Source organism: Bison bison, unplaced genomic scaffold, assembly GCF_000754665.1.
Source record: "Bison bison bison isolate TAMUID 2011002044 unplaced genomic scaffold, Bison_UMD1.0 scf7180017863936, whole genome shotgun sequence".
Lineage (NCBI taxonomy): Eukaryota > Metazoa > Chordata > Mammalia > Artiodactyla > Bovidae > Bison > Bison bison.
This window is the reverse complement of record NW_011494508.1, coordinates 211,017-231,479: the sequence shown is the minus strand read 5'-3', so window position 1 is coordinate 231,479 and position 20,463 is coordinate 211,017. Positions and strand designations below refer to the sequence as shown.

The following is a 20,463-nucleotide window of genomic DNA, read 5'->3' as shown; positions in this document are numbered from 1 at the left end:
TAGTTTCTCCCTCCAGAAGACCTCTCAGGTAACTAAGTACTGAGAATAAATTATGTAGTATGAGCTCAGCATTTATTAATACTTGCAAAGAGCTTTAACAATTACAGTTTCCATGGCAATAAACACCTAATTTGCTTACTCCTATAATGCTAAGCCTGGAGGGCAGTGTTATTTACATCTGGTACCAAATGTTTATGGGAGGAAGGTCAAGAGTGAGGAATAATCCAAAAATGAAGCTACAAAGATACTGGCAGAAAGAAAGAAAGAGAACCAATGGAAACTTGGCATCAAGAAAGCCAAGGGAATCGTGAAAGTCAAAGTGTCAGTCGCTCAATTGTGTTTGACTCTTTGCGACCCCATGAACTATATAGCCTGCCAGGGTCCTCTGTCCATAGGATTTCCCAGGCAAGAATACTGGAGTGGGTTGCCATTTCCTTCTCCAGGGAATATTCCTGACCCAGGGATCGGACCCAGGCCTCCTGCATTGCAAGCAGACTCTTTACCGTCTAAGCTACCAGGGAAGGTCTCAAGAGTATCAAATGCTATAAAAAAAAATTGAGTATAAGAAAGAATGAAAAATGTATGTCTAACATACACTCTATTATATACTATTAAATTAGCTTTCACACTTAAGAGGTTAAACGTTTACTTCAGAAATATTTTAATTCATAATGGTGAAAAGAATGTTTTTCAATGTTTTCTTTAACCTTCATTTCTTTGGAGTCCAATGACTTATTCTACTATGTATTTCAGATAATTAACAATTTACTGTATTTTCTTCCCAACTATAAAAATATTTTAAGAGATTATCCCCTTATTGAGCTCCATCTCTGGAACTTCAGAGCATTTGTAATCAATTACAACTTCCAGTTTAAAGAAAATTCATCTTTTATTTTATTTTTATTTATTTATTTATTTTTTTAAATTTTATTTTATTTTTAAACTTTACAATATTGTATTGGTTTTGCCAAATATCGAAATGAATCCACCACAGGTATACATGAAAGTTCATCTTTTAAAATATTATATATTCTTTTATTTCAAATTTATATTTTTATGTGTAGCATGTGGTGGCTAGAATATAAAAACTTTATGTTTTAGACCTGCTACTGCAAGATCAAACCAGTCAATCTTAAAGGAAATGAACCCTGAATATTCATTGGAAAGGCTGATGCTGAAGCTCCAATACTTCAAGCACATGAAGTGAAGAGCTGACTCACTGGAAAAGACCCTGATGCTGGGAAAGACTGATGGCAAAAGGAGAAGCAGGTGGCAAAGAATGAGATGGTTAGCGTCGCTGACTCTATGGACATGAATTTGAGCAAACTTTGGGAAATAGTGACAAACAAGGAAGCCTGCTGGGCTACAGCTCACGGGATCACAAAGAGTCAGACATGACTTAGTGACTGAACAATAACAACTGCATGTCAAAAGAAATAATTTAGTGGAGCAGTCACTGGACTTCCCTGGTAGCTCAGTGGTAAAGAATCTGCCTGCAATGCAGGTCGGGAAGATACGCTGGAGACGGGATAGGCTACCCACTCCAGTATTCTTGGGCTTCCCTGGTGGCTCAGCTGGTAAAAAATCCATCTGCAGTGTGAGAGACCTGGGTTTGACCCCTGGTTGGGAAGATCCCCTGGAGAAGGCTACCCACTCCAGTATTCTGGCCTGGAGAATTCCATGGACTGTATAGTCCATGGGGTCGCAAACAGTTGGACACAACTGAGCAACTTTCACTTTCAGTCACTGGTTTACCAGTGATCTTCATTCTGTAGGAGTCAGCCTAGGTTTATTTCAAATTGCATTCTTTCTCTTCCTTTCTCATATGTCCCTAGAAAAATCACTGCATATGATGGTTAGGAACAAGATCAAGGTTAACCTCCAGTAATTTAACTGCCTGACAGACAAAACTCAACACTCCTTTGACAAAGTTAACAGAATTCAGAATCTCTACCATCGTTCGCCATGCTGTGACAAAAAATGACCAGGCATCTGAATAAACAAGAAAACAGGATCCAGAGTTATGAGAAAAATCCATCAATGTAAACTGACTCATAAAAAATCCTGATGCTGGAATTAACAATGACTTTACAATAACTGAGACAAATATGATAAACAATCTATATAAAAAGATAGACCCTTCTTGTTTAATTGAAAGTAAACAAACTTTCAGTTAAAGGCTGACTTCAGATGTTAAAGTACTGAATATTTCCATAATTTAGTAAACAGGTCTTGTTCCAAGTCACCCAAGTGTTTTCCCTCACCACTGATTCATGTTCTCACAAAGACCTAAAGGATTGATTCTGGGCATCTGGGGGATGTCAAGATCCTATACAAATAATCAGTATCCTTGGGAAGATCCCTTGGAGAAGGGACTGTTTACCCACTCTAGTATTTGGCCCTGGAGAATTTCAAGGACTATATAGTCCATGGGGTCGCAAAGAGTTGGACATGACTGAGCGACTTTTACTTTCACTTTTCTTTCATGTATGTCTTTGTATGTCGCACTGATTTTTATTGAAAATAAAAATCACCCTGGGTATAAGTAAACACAGAATACATATAAATATACTCTAAGTTATGCCTTTAGAGAGAGGCTCTCCAATCACTAACTTCTATGGGCTTTACTAACAGCTATGTGATATCCCAGGGGTGTCTGTTATTGCTGTTGTTATTCAATTAAGGATCTTAGAAGCAGAATAATAGGATTTTAGAAGGAGAATAACAGGATTTTGGAATCTAATTAGTCAAATATTCTTAATAGGAAATATATAATTAATAATTACCAATTCTCAAATATATAAATATGTTTGTTACCTAATTAATATTAAATACTATATATACTACATGGGGCTTTCTATGTGCCTGAGAAAAAGGAAGATAGAGAATAAACTGTAAAATTTATTAGCATTTATTATTAGTTAGAAACACAGTAAGAGTTTTAATTAAAAATCATATTAGTACTTTTTTCTTTTTTAAATTAAAAAAATTTTTTTGTACTGGGATATAGCCAGCTAACAATGTTGTGACAGTTTTAGATGAACAGAGAAGAGCCTCAGCCATACATACACATGCACCCATTCTCCTGCCAGCCCCACTCCCATCCAGGCTGCCACATAACACTGAGCAGAGTTCCATGTGCTATACAGTAGGTCCTTGCTGGTTATCCATTGTAAGTATCGCAGCGTAGTACTTTTTATTTTCTAAACATACTCTATCCTTAATCAATAACAAAAAAAAGATGTTTAACATTTAATCCTATTCCTTCTTCAATAAAAAATTAAAGATGGCAGTACTCTTGCCATCTTATGCCTATAAGCAGCGGTCTGTCCCTGTCTTTATTTGACTTATTTTCAGCAGTTTTCAGAGAGAAAACAGAAGGCTAAAAGCCCAATTTTCATACCTCCTCACTCAATTGAAAATTATATAGGAATTCTCCAACTAAATTTCCAGGAGGTCCATGTTACAGGTGCTAATAGTAACACTCATCTGAAATACAATCATTTTACTGACGTTTTGAGAGAAACCTTAGAGATTTCCAATCATCTAAATAAGTAGGTTAAAAACGAGCACAAGTTACATTTGTACAAGATAGCAGGAATTCTTTTTTTTAAAGGTTTTTTTCCTATCCTATTTCCATGAACTGTATATTTTTCCCCCCACCAGGTGGACGCAGAAAGCCATGCTTGTACAGTCCCACATAGCTTGGTTCCTAGACATTCAAAATTCCTCACACAAGTTACATTCTTAAACAGAATCTCTATGCTGAAATAAAATCCGAGATAGAGAGTAACCTTAATGCAATCTTTTGTAGCCCTCATCACATTTGAAAGTGAATAGAAACACCAAAAAGGCATTCTTTTTCTCTGAGAATTGGAGTGAAAAAGGATAGATTAAACAAGGCAAGACAACAGTCAGCCACTTGCACACAATACTATTTAGTATGTTCCACTATCTGTACTGTATTCTAATAAGAGAAACAATAAAAGAAGCCGTTCATTACAACTGTGAATCGGAAGGATTTAAAAAACATAGGTACTGCACTCATATACAATAGCTTAATATATTCACATATTGCATTCATATAAATACTTCTTCCAAAACCTGTCCCCCTGCGCCACTCAGTTCTCATGCCCAGTTTCTTAGGTATTCTTCCAGAACAACACCTAATCTACCACCACCAGCGCTCATTAAAAACAGGAACAGTAATGCTAGCATTATTACATACAGCATATTTTTCTTTTTTTTTTTAATCCAACAACATATTTGGGAGTTTTTTCAACAAAGAGTGCCCTCAACGTTTGTACAAAAGCAGAAGTATCTTTTTAAGTAATAACACTATGTTATATCATTTGAAACGAAGAGAACAGAGTAGCACTCATAGTCAACAAAAGTCAGAAATGCAGTTCTTGGGTGCAATCTCAAAAACGACAGAATGATCTCTATTTGTTTCCAAGGCAAACCATTTAATATTACAGTAATCCAAGTCTATGCCCCAAGCAGTAATGCTGAAGAAGGTGAAGTTCAATGGTTCTATCAAGACCTATAAGACATCTAGAACTAACACCCAAAAAGATGTTCTTTTCATTATAGAGGACTGGAATGCAAAAGTAGGAAATCAAGAGACACCTGGAATAACAGGCAAATTTGGCCTTGGAGTACAGAATGAAGCAGGGTAAAACCTAACACAGTTTTGCCAAGAGAATGCACTGGTCACAGCAAACACTCTCTTCAACAACACAAGAGACAACTCTACACATGGACATCACCAGATGCTCAAAACTGAAATCAAACTGATTATATTCTTTGCAGTCAAAGATGGAGAAGCTCTATACAGTCAGCAAAAACAAGACCAGGAGCTGACTGTGGCTCAGATCATGAATTCCTTATTTCCAATTCAGACTTAAATTGAAGAAAGTAACACCACCACTAGACCATTCAGGTATGACCTAAATCAAATCCCTTATGATTATCAGTGGGAGTGACAAACAGATTCAAGGGATTAGATCTGATAGAGTGCCTGAAGAGCTATGGACAAAGGTTTGTGACATTATATAGTAGGCAGTGATCAAAACCATCCCCATGAAAAAGAAATGCAAAAAGGCAAAATGGTTGTCTGAGGATGCCGTACAAATAGCTGAAAAAAGAACAGAAGTGAAAGGCAAAGGAGAAATGAAAAGATTTGAATTCAAATTCCACCCATTTGAATGCAGAGTTCCAAAGAACAGCAAGGAGCAATAAGAAAGCCTTCCTTAGTGATCAATGCAAAGAAACAGAGGAAAACAATAGAATGGGAAAGACTAGAGATCTCTTCAAGAAAATTAGAGATACCAAGGGAACATTTCATGCAACGATGGGCTCAATAAAGGACAGAAATGGTATGGAACTAACAGTAGCAGAAGATATCAAGAAGAGGTGGCTAGAATACACACAAGACCTATACAAAGAAGATCTTCATGAGCCAGATAGTCACGATAGTGTGATCACTCACCTAGAGGCAGACATCCTGGAATGTGAAGTCAAGTGGGCCTTAGAAAGCATCACTACGAACAAAGCTAGTGGAGGTGATAGAATTCCAGTTGAGCTATTTCAAGTGCTAAAAGATGATGCTGTGAAAGTCCTGTACTCAATATGCCAGCAAATTTGGAAAACTCAGCAGTGGCCACAGGACTGGAAAAGGTCAGTTTTCATTCCAATCCCAAAGAAAGGCAATGCCAAAGAATGCTCAAACTACTGCACAAGTGCACTGACCTCACACGCTAGCAAAGTAACACTCAAAATTCTCCAAGCCAGGCTTCAACAGTACGTGAACGGTGAACTTCCAGATGTTCAAGCTGGATTCAGAAAAGGCAGAGGAACCAGAGATCAAATTGTCAACATCCGTTGGATCACTGAGAAAGCGAGAGAGTTCCAGAAAAACATCTACTTCTGCTTTATTGACTACGCTAAAGCCTTTGCCTGTGTTGATCACAGCAAACTGTGGAAAATTCTTAAAGAGATGGGAATACCAGACCACCTTACCTGCACCCTGAGAAATCTGTATGCAGGTCAAGAAGCAACAGTTAGAACTGGACATGGAACAACAGACTGGTTCCAAATTGGGAAAGGAGTACATCAAGGCTGTATACTGTCACTCTGCTTATTTAACTTATATGCAGAGTACATCATGTGAAATGCCAGGCTGGGTGAAGCACAAGCTGGAATCAAGATTGCTGGAGAAGTATCAATAACCTCAGATACACAGATGACACCACCCTTATGGCAGAAAGCGAAGAAGAGCTAAAGAGCCTGTTGATGAAACTGAAAGAGTGAAAAAGTCGGCTTAAAACTCAACATTCAGAAAACTAAGATCATGGCATCACTTCATGGCAAATAGACAGGGAAACAATGGAAACAGTGACAGACTTAATGTTGGGGGGCTCCAAATTCACTGCAGATGGTAACTATAGCCATGAAATTAAAAGACACTTGCTCCCTGAATAAAAGCTATGACAAACTTAGTCAGCATATTAACAAGCAGAGACACTACTTTGCCAACAAAGGTCCATCTAATCAAGGCTATAATTTTTCCAGTAGTCATGTATGATGTGAGAGTTGTACTATAAGGAAAGCTGAGTGCTGAAGAATTGATGCTTTTGAACTGTGGTGTTGGAGAAGACTCTTGAGAACCCCTTGGACTGCAAGGAGATCAAACCAGTCAATCCTAAATGAAATCAGTCCTGAATACTCATTGGAAGGACTGATGCTGAAGCTGAAGCCCCAATACCTTGGCTATCTGATGTGAAGAACCAGAAAAGACCCTGGTTCAACCCTTTTCTAACCATGGTCCTTGGAAAAGACCCTGATGCTGGCAAAGATTGAAGGCAGGAGAAGGGGACGACAGAGGATGAGATAGTTGGATGGCATCATTGACTCCATGGATGTGAGTTTGAGCAAGCTCCAGGAGTTGATGGGACAGGGAAGCCTGGCGTGCTGCAGTCCATGGGATCACAAAGAATCAGACACGACTGAGCAACTGAACTGAACTATATCATTTGAACAATTCTAGATCTTATAAAAAAATAAAAATTTCTAAATAGAATTATAATTGATGTATCCAAACTGTGGGCTTTATTACTATAATTTAAATATAATAATGTACTATTTTGTAAGGTTTTACATTTTTTATAAGACTAATCAAGAATTTCTAGGACTAAAAAGAAATGATCCTCGATGACAAGAAGTAAAATCAACTTTCTTATTGCTCATGTGATTAACAAACCCCACACTGTATATTGTCATCACGAAATGCTAAGTTTAACCAAAGTACTGTACCTCATGATGGGTGCTTGCAAATCCAGTATTTTCTTCATCTCTAAATTTAATGCTGGAGCACACTGTTCTTCCTTAAAATGGGGTGTCCCTTTCATTTGCGGGCTTCCTCTAAAAAAAAGAATACACAGGATTAAAGAGAAAGATATTTAATTCAATCATATGTACAAATTAAGTGTTCATCCTTTAGGTTCTCAAGTAAAAAAACATATTTAAATTCCATTTTAGCAGACAATATCAATTAGAAATTAATGTGTTTGACCAATGTAACCTGTGTTGGGGGCGGGGGAGGGTTGGTAGTAGAGGGAGAAAAGCAAAGAATCTAAAACACACACACACACACACACACACACACACACACGACAGTCAAGATAAAAGTGAATTCTCAAAGGAACCAAGAGATAGCTTATTTAAAATGACTGATTGCCTTTTTCTGAGTTGGACAACTATGGAACTTATATACCATTCTATCGTATAGTGCATATCCGAAGTGATCCAAATCGTCACCTCGTCTTACCTTAGTCCACACCTCACTCTTGCTTTCTATCCTTTAGGTGTATATCAGACAGAAGGTCAGATTCAGGGATACAATTAGGAGATGTTTTAAGTAAGTGGTAATAAATGGCAGAATGGCTAAATTTGAAAACTCCTTGGCACTAAATGGCTGCACTAGAGCAGCTAGGTCAATGCCAACATAATTGAGCTGTCACACACACACCCTCAAAAGGACTATAAAGATGTTTTAGGATCTTTATAACCATATGGCATTTGGACATTCTTTCTCAATGCCTGTGCTAGGATTTAACAGCTATCTGTCTATTCTCTTACTATCAGTTATGATTAACTCAAGGCAACAATTAGTCTGCCTCCATCATCTTTCCATCTTGTTAGCTATAATCCTATAAACCAATTTGTCAATATTACTAAAATTATGTGCAAAGAGTCTAACAAGTTAAACAGCTTTTAAAAGTCCTAGCTTTGAGTAAGAAAATTATTCAGATACTTTTTTAGTTTTAGGTTATTTCCCATACTGAAGCCTGATGGGGCTTTATCATCATCCAGCTACTGCCATGTGCTGGAATATCTGATTCTTTCTACATGTCTGAATGGCTAAACGGGCTAATGTTTAACCAAACATGTTCATATTCAATTAGTATGTCTGAGTGATATGAAAGCCCTTAGAAGGCCACTATGAGTTATTATCAATAATTTATAGGAGTCACATCTGACCAATCACACAAAACACTGTGATGAATTTCCTGAGACATTCTCCATGTACATCTAGTTTTAAAGTTATTTTTCAAAGTAATACATACATATACTGATAAAAAGTCAAACAATGCTAGAAGGCTTACAACCAAGAAAACTACAGAAGTAGTCTTCTTTCAGTGACAAAGCAGCCAGCTTGAATTCTTTGAGCTGTTATCTTTTTTTATCTACTTGCATATTTTTAAACCATGTGTTTACACTGCTTTAGCATCATTAATTTTAGACATTATTAACTTTCTATTCTCAGTTACCATTTTCTCCCCATCCTCCCAACATAATTACACCAAATGTTTTCATTATGATGATTATATAAGTATGTTTCACTTCTGGGTCAAGTAGTGTTCAGTAATTACATTTCTTTCCTTATATAACTTGATAATTTTCTTGAAGTTAACTTTACCACATGCCTCCATTTGCTTGATTTCCTTTAAACTTATACCTAATTGTCTCATATTCCTTAACAGCTCTGACAAAACAACTCTCAATAAAATCTTCTATTTGGGCAAACCTGTTATAGAACTTATCATTTCCATTCCCCCTGCCCCTGCTTCTGGAGTCACCCTTCTTTATGCCCAATGGCCTACTGCCTAAGTCTAGTGCATAGCTATTGAATATGATATTTACTTTGTCATCATCCTTATGATTTCTTTGCTTCCTTCCTATGTTGAATCCTTTATTTTATAGATCCCGTATCTTCCTTGGTTCACATATTCTTGGGGCTTCCTGGAAAGGTGCATGAGAAGTAAACTTAGAACTCTCAAGTCTGAAATGTCTCTATTTTATTATGACACTTGAATGAATGCTTGTCCCTCCAAAAAAGACTATGATAAAGTTGTCTGAAAAGGCATTTCTTCTGCTACTGTTCTACATCCTAGGAGGGTCCCACAAATGTTTCTTCCAATGCTTTTACTGAATTTTAAATTTCTGCTATCATACTTCTCAATTCCAGGAACTTTCTCACCGATTTCCCCTTTTTTCTTATAGAATCATTTTTTTAAAATTAGGCAGTATCTGTTTGTTTATTATTATCTCCCCAAAGTGTTTTTTTTCCCTGCACTATTTCCTTTCCATCATTTGCATTTTTAAAAAAGGTTTATTTATTTATTTGGCTGCACTGGGTCTTCACTGCAATGTGCAAGCTTTCTCTAGCTGTGGCACAAGGGTTCTAGAGGGTGCAGGCTCAGCAGCTGCAGTGAGCCGGCTCTCTAGTCACAGCACACGGACTTAGCTGCCTCATGGCTCGTGGGATCTTCTCGAGCCAGGGATAGAATCCGCATTCCCTGCACTGGAAAGCAGATTCTCAACCTCTGGACCACCAGGGAAGTCTCATCTATTTCCTGTGAGTTTCCTTTTTTCTGTGTGTGTGTCTATTTTACATTGGAAACTCTCTTAAGATGGCTAACAATCCTTAGCTAACAATATTTCTTCATGTTTAACAGGTTAGTAAGAAAAAACAAATTATAAGCTCTGTGTTAAGTTGGGTTGTCAACTGGTGGCCCTCAGTATACTGGCCAGAAGTCTTCCAATATGATAGCCTGTTGGGTCATTCATCTGGAGTGATTTAATTTCTCCAGGAAGAATCCCTCAATCCTATCTGGGATATTTAAGTACAGAAGCCAGATGTCTGGAGCAGAGCAAGGGAAGAAAGCTTGACATCCTATCATTCAGCACAACTTTCACTTAATCACCATCTTTAGTTTAGCATCTCATCCTTGCCCTATTCTATGCCTGGAATCCCTCTGGTTTAAACAGACAGTGTATTTCCTGCCTCCTGCGAGGTAAGAACATAGAAATTCCATTCCCTGTTCAGATTTTTCAAACAATCCCCATTTATGGCCCTCTATATTCTGTGATATTAGTACCTGAGCCATTCTAGAGTTCTGATCAAACAAGTTGTTGTTCATCAATATCAAATATGCAACCACAGGCTCTCAGGTTTGATCTTCTTCTTGAGTCATTTATTCTTATCCAAATTTTTGGTTATTGGTTAGATATTTCCAGCTGTCATTAAAGGTGAAAAAAGAATTTCAACTTTTCATTCTAATTGCTGATTTTCAAGAAAAAAGCAGAGGTCTTCCCTGGTGGTCCAATGGATGGGAATCCGCCTGCCAATGCAGGGTACACAGGTTTGATCCCTGGTCTGGGACGATTCTACATACTGAGGAGCAACTGAGCAGGAGCACCACAACTACTGAGTTCATGTGCTACAACTACTGAAGCCTGGGCGCCTAGAGCCTGTGCACCACAGCAGAGAGGAGCCACTGCTTGCCACGACTAGAGAAAGCCAGCACATAGCAACAAAGATCCAGCGCAACCAAAAAAAGTGGAAACCTCATCACCCATCTTTAAACTGCAAACTATTTTCCTTTATATAAATACTATCATTTAGTAAAGCTAAAGTATTAACCATTTTACAGCAAATTCAAGTAAATTCTGACTTCTCAGTGACTTTCACTGCAAAACTAAGAAATATATTTCACAGTATAGTTTCCATTGCTTCCTCTAAACGTACTAAAATGCAGTCAACTGTTAAAATCACAATAACAAAAAAAATTAACTTTCTGATCAAAAATACTCTTACTTATAATTCAACAATAATTTGAGTACTGCATCAGATTTTTGAAAGGGCAGGTTTCTCTGGTGGCTCAGATGGTAAAGAATCTGCCTGCAATGTGGGAGACCTGGGTTCGATCCCTGGGTTGGGATGATCCCCTGGAGAAGGGAATGGCTACCCACTCCAGTATTCTTGCCTGGAGAATTCCATGGACAGAAGAGTCTGGAGGGCATAAATGATCAGACATGACTGAGCAACTTTCACTCATCCATGAAAGATGAGGCGGGAAGGGTAAATTAAAGTCTAACTATGAAGAGCACTGAATGCCAGAAAGAAAAAAAAGCAGTAAATTGAGCATTCACTAAATATGAGTACACAATAAATTCTGCAAACATTATCTCAATCGACTGACTACCATCCTTTGAATCAGGCATTATCATCTCTATTTTTCCAGAAAAGAAATTGAAGCTTCAGTTTATTATTAAGAATTCTGTTTACAGTCACACAACTAGTAAGCGCAAGAGTTGACATGTGAGCCAGTGGTTTCAATTCCAGGTGGTAAGAAACTGAAAACTAGTAGAATTAAAGAGGTTAATAATAACCTTTGTGTACACAAAGAAATATTACAATGAATGCCAAAGAAGGGATTAGGGATAGAGTGGGGAGGAACAGTCTGTAGATTACTTAGGAGACTATTAGCAAGAGTACGCAAAGTCATCTGCTGGCAGACTACTTTATCATAACCTTTTCTGAAAGGAGATAATAAAAGCATACTGAGAATTATAACTCTCACTCAGTAACAGAGGCTTCTTAGAGACAGACACAACCACACTGTATGCATACCTGGTTGTCATTTAAGCTACTGAAAAATAATGTATTTCTCATTCTTGGGCACATAAAATTGTGCTTTCCTGACCACTTAAGATGATGCTGTTAAAGTGCTGCACTCAATATGCCAGCAAACTTGGAAAACGCAGCAGTGGCCACAGGACTGGAAAAGGTCAGTTTTCATTCCAATCCCAAGGAAAGGCAATGCCAAAGAATGCTCAAACTACAACACAATTGTACTCATCTCACACACTAGTAAAGTAATGCTCAAAATTCTCCAAGCCAGGCTTCAGCAATATGTGAACTGTGAACTTACTGATGTTCAAGCTGCTTTTAGAAAAGGCAGAGGAACCAAAGATCAAACTGCCAACATCCGCTGGATCATGGAAAAAGCAAGAGAGTTCCAGAAAAACATCTATTTCTGCTTTACTGACTATGCCAAAGCCTTTGACTGTGTGGATCACAATAAATTGTGGGAAATTCTGAAAGAGATGGGAATACCAGACCACCTGATCTACCTCTGGAGAAATTTGTATGCAGGTCAGGAAGCAACAGTTAGAACTAGACATGGAACAACAGACTGGTTCCAAATAGGAAAAGGAGTACGTCAAGGCTGTATATTGTCACCCTGCTTATTTAATTTATATGCAGAGTACATCATGAGAAACGCTGGACTCGAAGAAATATGAGCTGGAATCAAGACTGCCGGGAGAAATATCAATAACCTCAGATATGCAGATGACACCACCCTTATGGCAAAAAGTGAAGAGGAACTCAAAAGCCTCTTGATGAAAGTGAAAGAGGAGAGTGAAAAAGTTGGCTTAAAGCTCAACATTCAGAAAGCGAAGATCATGGCATCCGGGCCCATCACTTCATGGCAAATAGATGGGGAAACAGTGGAAACAGTGTCAGACTTTATTTTTCTGGGCTCCAAAATCACTACAGATGGTGACTGCAGCCATGAAATTAAAAGATGCTTACTCCTTGGAAGGAGTAAGTAAGGAAGGAAGAAGGAAAGTTATGACCAACCTAGATAGCATATTCAAAAGCAGAGACATTACTTTGCCAACAAAGTTCCGTCTAGTCGAGGCTATGGTTTTTCCTGTGGTCATGTATGGATGTGAGAGTTGGACTATGAAGAAGGCTGAGCGCCGAAGAATTAATGCTTTTGAACTGTGGTGTTGGAGAAGACTCTTGAGAGTCCCTTAGACTGCAAGGAGATCCAACCAGTCCATTCTGAAGGAGATCAGCCCTGGGATTTCTTTGGAAAGAATGATGCTAAAGCTGAAACTCCAGTACTTTGGCCACCTCATGCGAAGAGTTGACTCATTGGAAAAGACTCTGATGCTGGGAGGGATTGGGGGCAGGAGGAGAAGGGGACGACAGAGGATGAGATGGCCGGATGGCCTCACTGACTCGATGAACGTGAGTCTGGGTGAACTCCGGGAGTTGGTGATGGACAGGGAGGCCTGGTGTGCTGTGATTCATGGGGTCGCAAAGAGTCAGACACAACTGAGCGACTGAACTGACTGACTGACCACTTAAAATGAGGTACGGCCATGTGACTTGTTTTGGCCTACAAAACACAAGGGGAAGTGATTTATGTTACTTCTGGGCAGAGTATTTAAGAGCCAACACTTAGCACATGATGCTCTGCTTTAATCCTCTATCTCAGGGACTTAGCTGTCATAAGCTTAGCTTATGACATATAATACAGCTGTCCCTTGGTGTCTGGAGAGGACTGATTTCAGGACCCACCATGCATATCAAAATCTACTGATACTTAAGTCCCACAGTTAGTCCTCTTTATCTGTGGTTCTGCATTCACAGATTCCACTAACCATGTGTCATGTTGTACTATATCTTTATTGAAAACAATCCACTCATAAGTGAACCTGTACAGTTCAAACCCATGTTGTTCAAGGGTCATCTATATACTATGTCAAATAACTATAAGAGTTATTAGACTGTGGTCCAGTAAAACCCAACAGTAGCTTGTGATTATCATTCATAGGTGATTTTATTCAGTATGCAGTCTGAAGAGCAGAAAGAAAGAATGAAGAAAAATGAATGTAGCTTAAGAGACCATGGGGCGCCACCATGCATACCATCACACATATAATGGGAGTACCAAAGGAAAGGCAAGAGAAAGGACAAAGGAAGAATAACTGAGGAAATAATGGATAAAAATGTTCCAGATATGATGAAGACATGAAATCTACTATCCAAGGAACATAGCAAACTCCCAAGAAGGATAAATTTAAAAAGATTCACACCAAGATACATAATCTGTAAACTACTGAAAGACAGAATCTTGAAAGCAACAAGGGAAGTGACTTGTCATATGCAAGGGATCCTCAGGACTTCCCTAGTGGTCCAGCGGTAAAGAATCCATTGTGCAGTGCAGGGGATGTGAGCTCAACTGCTGGTTGGAGAACTAAGATCCCACATGCTGCAGAGGAACTAAGCCTGCATGCTCATTCATGAACACCTTATTGACAAATTCAGACTTAAATTGAAGAAAGTAGGGAAAACCACTAGGCCATTCAGGTATAACCTAAACCAAATCCCTTATGATTGATTATACAGTAGAAGTGGCAAATAGATTCAAGGCATTAGATCTGATAGATGGAGTGCCTGAAGAACTATGGATGGAGATTCGTAACACTGTACAGGAGGCAGTCAGTGATCAAGACCATCCCCAGGAAAAAGAAATGCAACAAGGCAAATGGTTGTCTGAGGAGGGCTTACAAATAGCTGAGAAAAGAGGAGAAACGAAAGGCAAATGAGACAAAAAAGACATACCCATCTGAATGCAGAATTCCAAAGAATAGCAAAGAGAGATAAGAAAGTCTTCTTAAATGAACAATGCATAGAAACAGAGGACAACAATAGAATAGGAAAGACTAGGATCTCTTCAAGAAAATCAGAGATACCAAGAGAACATTTCATGCAAAGATGGGCACAATAAAGAATAGAAATGGTATACACCTAACAGAAATAGAAGATATTAAGAACAGGCAGCAAGAATACACAGAAGAACTGTACGAAAAAAGGTCCTAATGATCCAGATAACCATGATGGTGTGATCACTCACCTACAGCCAGACATCCTGGAGTGTGAAGTCAAGTGGACCTTAGGAAGCATCCCTACAAACAAAGCTACTGGGTGTGATGGAATTCCAGCTGAGCTATCTCAAATCCTAAAAGATGCTGCTGCTAAAGTGCTGCACTCAATATGCCAACAAATTTGGAAAACTCAGCAGTGGCCATAGAACTGGAAAAGGTCAGTTTTCATCCCAATTCCAAAAAAGGGCAATGCCAAAGAAAGTTCAAACTACTGTACAATTGCACTCATTTCACACGCTAGCAAGGTAATGCGCAAAATCCTACAAGCCAGGCTTCAACAGTATGTGTACCGAGAACCTCCAGATGTTCAAGCTGGATTCCGAAAAGGCAGAGGAACCAGAGATCAAATTGCCAATATCTGATGGGTCATAAAAAAAGCAAGGGAATTCCAGAAAAACATCTACTTCTGCTTCATTGACTACACTAAAGCCTTTGACTGTGTGGATCACAACAAACTGTGGAACATTCTCAAAGAGATGGAAATACCAGACCACCTTGCCTGTCTCCTGAGAAACCTGTATGCAGGTCAAGAAGCAACAGTCAGAATCGGAGGTTCAAAATTGGGAAAGGAGTATGTCAAAGCTGCATACTGTCACCTTGCTTATTTAATTTCTACGCAGAGTACATCATGCAAAATGCCTGCTTGGATGAAGCTCAAGCTGGAATCAAGATTACTGGGAGAAATATCAGTAACTTCAGATATGCAGATGACACCACCCTAATGGCAGAAACCGAAGAGGAACTAAAGAGTCTCTTAATGAAAGTGAAAGAGGAGAGTGAAAAAACTGGCTCAAAACTCAACATTCAAAAAATGAAGATCATGGCATCTGGTCCCATCACTTCATGGCAGCTAGATGGGGAAAAAAATGGAAACAGTGACAGACTTTAGTTTCTTGGGCTCCAGAATCACTGACTACAGCCATGAAATTAAAAGACGCTTACTCCTTGGGAGAAAAGTTATGACCAAACTAGACAGCATATTAAAAGGCAGAGATATCACTTTGCCTACAAAGGTCCGTACAGTCAAAGCTATGGCTTTTCCAGTAGTCATGTACGGATGTGAGAGCTGGACCATAGAGAAGGCTGAGCTGAGCATCAAAGGAAGAACTGCTGCTTTCAAACTGTGGCACGAGATAGAGTCCCTTGGACTTCAAGGAGACCAAACCAGGGTTAGGGTTTAGGGTTAGGATTTTCCTTCCCAATCCTAAAGGAAATCAATCCTGATTATTCACTGGAAGAACTGATACTGAAGCTCCAATATTTTGCCCATCTGATGTGAAGAGCCACCTCACTGGAAAAGACCCAAATGCTAGGAAAGATAGAGGGCAAAAGGAGAAGGGGGCAGTGGAGGATGAGATGGTTAGATGGTATCACAGACTCAATGGACTTGAGACTGAACATACTTAGGGAGACAGTGAAGGACAGGGAAGCCTGGCATGCCGCCATCCATGGGGTAGCAAAGAGCTGGACACAACTGAGAAACGAACAACAACAATGAATGAAAAGATAATTCTAGATCTACATTATGGGCTCACGATGCATAATGATGTAATGTGTGACAATAAGAAAAAATGAGAGGGATGAATTTGTACAGGAATATAGCTTTAGTATTGAAATCAAGTTGTTATTAATTCAATCTAGGTTGTTTAAATGTAAGATGCTAAGTAATTCCCAAGGTAACCACTGAGAAAAACTAAAAATATACAGAGAGAAGGAAATGAAAGAGGAATCAAAATTAAACACAAAAGAAGACAGTATGGAGAAACTGAGGATCAAAAAAGATATGACACATGGAAAACAAATAGCAAAATAGCAGAATTCCTTTATCATCAATTACCTTATTTGTAAACAGATTAAACTCTCCAATTAAAAGACACATTGACTGAATATAAAAATAAATAAATAAAAAATAAAAATAAAATAAAAAATAAAAAAATATATGATCCCACCTCTAAGTTTTCTATAAGAAACTCATTTTAGAGCAAAAGAAGTAAGTTGAATATAAAAGGATGAAAAAATATTTCATGCAAATAGCAAATAAGACAAAGCTAGGTGGTTGTAGTAATATCTGACAAAATACTTCAAACAAAAAATTGTTACAAGAGATAAAGGACATTGCATATTGATGAAAGAGTCAATCCAGCAAGAAGATATAACTATTATAAACAGATAAAACTTTTAATAACAAGAGTCTGAAAACTTATGAAGCAAATACTGAAGCAACGGAAGGGAGAAATAATTCAAAAGTAACAAATGGACATTTCAATACCCCACTTTCAATAATGCACAGTACAATTAGACGGAAGATTAGTAAGGAAATAGAGAATCTGAACATTATAAACCACTCAGAACTAAGACACATACCAGACTACCAGGTAACAGCAGAATATACACTCTTTCACAAACATACATGAATAGAACACATTAGGTCACCAAAATGCCTCAATACATTTAAAAAGACTGAAATCAATATCTGATCACCATGGAATGAAACTACATAGCAATAACAGAAGGGAAATTATGAAATATCCAAAAATGTAGAAATTAAACAAGTCTCAGAGACCGCCAACAGGTTAAAGACCAAAAGGAAAATTAAAAATCCTTTGAGACTAATGAAAATGAAAACACAACGTCATAGAGGGCAGTAAATGCAGTCATCAGAGGAAAATATACAGCCAAGATGCTTACACTTAAAAGAGAAGAAAAATCTCAAATCTATAACCTAACTTCACATCTCCTAAAAGGAACAACAGAAGGAGCAAACTTATAAGAGTTGGATGTGACTTACCGACTGAACAACAACAAAACTAGCAGAAGGAAGGATATAATGAAGACTGGAATGGATATGAACAACAACAACAAAAAAACCCCAGAGAACTGGAAAATAATAGAGAAAATCAAATAAAGCACAGGTAGTTCTCTGAAAACATCAATAAAACTGAAAAACCTAAGGAAAAAAGATTCAACTTACTAAAATTAGAAATGAAAGAAGGGGCATTACTACTGACCACAGAGAAATAAATGGATTATAAGAGAATTCATATATTTCAGTTCAGTTCAGTCACTCAGTTGTGTCCGACTCTTCACGACCCCATGAATCGCAGCACGCCAGGCCTCCCTGTCATCACCATCTCCCAGTGAACTTGAATTTTCTTCTTTTCTGAACACACACATTGTCAAATGTCCAGTGGAAGTAGATTATGTTTAATAATTCAAAAGGCAACCCAGACAATAACAACTGCAACTTACTAAAGACCTACTAACTCACTATTCTTATCTTACAGATGCATAAAAGCATAGAAAATAACCGAACAAGCAGCTTTTCCAAGTCAATGCCTGCAAAAAGTAGGACACAGATTGAAACCCAGGTGTCTCCAATTTCAAATTCTATTCTCTTCTCCAGATCTCTAAACTGCTATGTATTTATTAGAAGTAATAATACTAAGTCCAATATCATAAGAATGAAAAATGAAATTAAGCCATTTTTAGAGTTTTGTTTTACTGATGTATTTTTCATGAATTAAAAGCAAAGTTTCACTATACAATTAAGTAAGGGCTTCCCCGGTGGCACAGTGGTAAAAATTCCACCTGCCAATATGAGAGACAAGCGTCTGGCAGATTCCCTAGAGAAAGAAATGGCAACCCATTCCAGTATTCTTGCTTGAGAAATTCCATGGACACAGAAGCCTGGCGGGCTACAGACCCATGGGGTTGCAAAGAGTCAGACAAGCTGAGCACATGCGCGTGCACACACACACGTGCACACACACAATTAAACTCAACAGGCATTTATTTCAACAAAGTCTACTCGTGCAAGAAATCTCAAATACTTTAAATGCCAGCTAAAGAAAACAACGAGGTGGCTCAGGTGGTAAACAATGAGGGAGACCCAGGTTCAACCAGTTGGGAAGATCTTCTGGAGAAGGAAATGGCAACCCACTCCAGTACTCTTGCCTGGAAAATCCCATGGACAGAGAAGCATGGTAGGCTACAGTCAATGGGATCACAAAAAATTGGACATGACTAAGCGACTTCACTTTACTTCACTTCAAAGAAAACAACATGGCAGATGACCTGATAAATCTTGTGGTAGAGGGGCAAGGAGGGGTATGGAGGGCACAGTAACACAGGGACATGGGACAGGAATTTCAAAACTACAGTGTTTTCCTAGCAACGTAACTTACCCAAGGCCTATCTTTCCTTCTAAGTATAGCTCAAATGTCCCTATCTACAAAACTTTCCCTGACAATTCAAGCATCTTTGCCTGAAATGCTATTAATATTACCACTTTCAGGGATGTTCACTGGGCATTTCTCATTTTTATACTGCTGTTAAATACTTATTTCTTCCTTAGCATCTTATACCTTTCATCATCAGGACAGCTAATGTCTTACAAATGATACCATAGCACACAATAAGTGTTTGATGATGATAATGAAAATGAATCTAACTTCAGATTTTTACATCTTTTCTTTTTCCCCAGTTTACTGAGGTGTAACTGACATAGAACCCTGTATGAGTTTAAGGTGCACAACAAAATGATTTACATATATATTTTAAAATATATATGTATATATATATAATATATATACATATATATATGTAAATATATATACTTTCTTCCTTAGCATCTTATACCTTTCATCATCAGGACAGCTAATGTCTTACAAATGATACCATAGCACACAGTAAGTGTTTGAAGATGATAATGAAAATGAAAATGTATATATACATATACATACATATACATATATACATGTATATATATTTACATATATATTTTAAAATAATTACATTTTTTTCCCCTTGTGATGAGAACTTTTAAGATCTATTCTCTTACAACTCAGATTATCAAGTTTTAAAATGTCTGGAATGTGTTAGACTTGATCCAGCAAGTTCTGGCAGTCCTAAGTGAATTCTGGACTAAAAGGCTTTGATTCTCCAACCAGAGTTCTGGTAAGGCTCAGGATGTTTTCTTTCCTCAAACTCCATACCTCATATAGCATCATTCTGAGTCAATCTAATTGTTTGCCAGAATGTCAATAATGAAAACATTTTGGGATGAAATAAAATGATGATATCTTAAATGTGCTAAAACATACCCAATGAAAAAAGACCAGAAACTGTTCAAGTTGACGGACAGGTACATAGATGGTTAGTCACTTTATTACTAGAGTAACAGAAAACTGGTGCCAAATTAGCCCTCCAGATACAATTGAAAACAAACAAAAAAAAGGACAAAATATAAGAAACAGTTTTCAGACACTGCATAACAGGCAGCACAGGACTGTACTCCTGAGTGAAGGGAGGCAAACAAAGCTTCCTGGTAGAAGTCACTTTTTTTTTTTTTTTTTTTTTTGGTTTTGTTTGGTT

The 20,463-nt window shown here is 37.9% G+C and overlaps 1 protein-coding gene across 1 annotated transcript in view; it reads right to left on the bottom strand.

The window, feature by feature from the left end:
- RIC1 (RAB6A GEF complex partner 1) overlaps nt 1-20,463 on the bottom strand; it is a 145,067-nt gene that overhangs the window by 57,139 nt on the left and 67,465 nt on the right. The window contains exon 4 of the mRNA XM_010833826.1: nt 7,315-7,422. Coding sequence (XP_010832128.1) covers nt 7,315-7,422 — 108 coding nt within the window. The remainder of the gene's footprint in view (nt 1-7,314; nt 7,423-20,463) is intronic.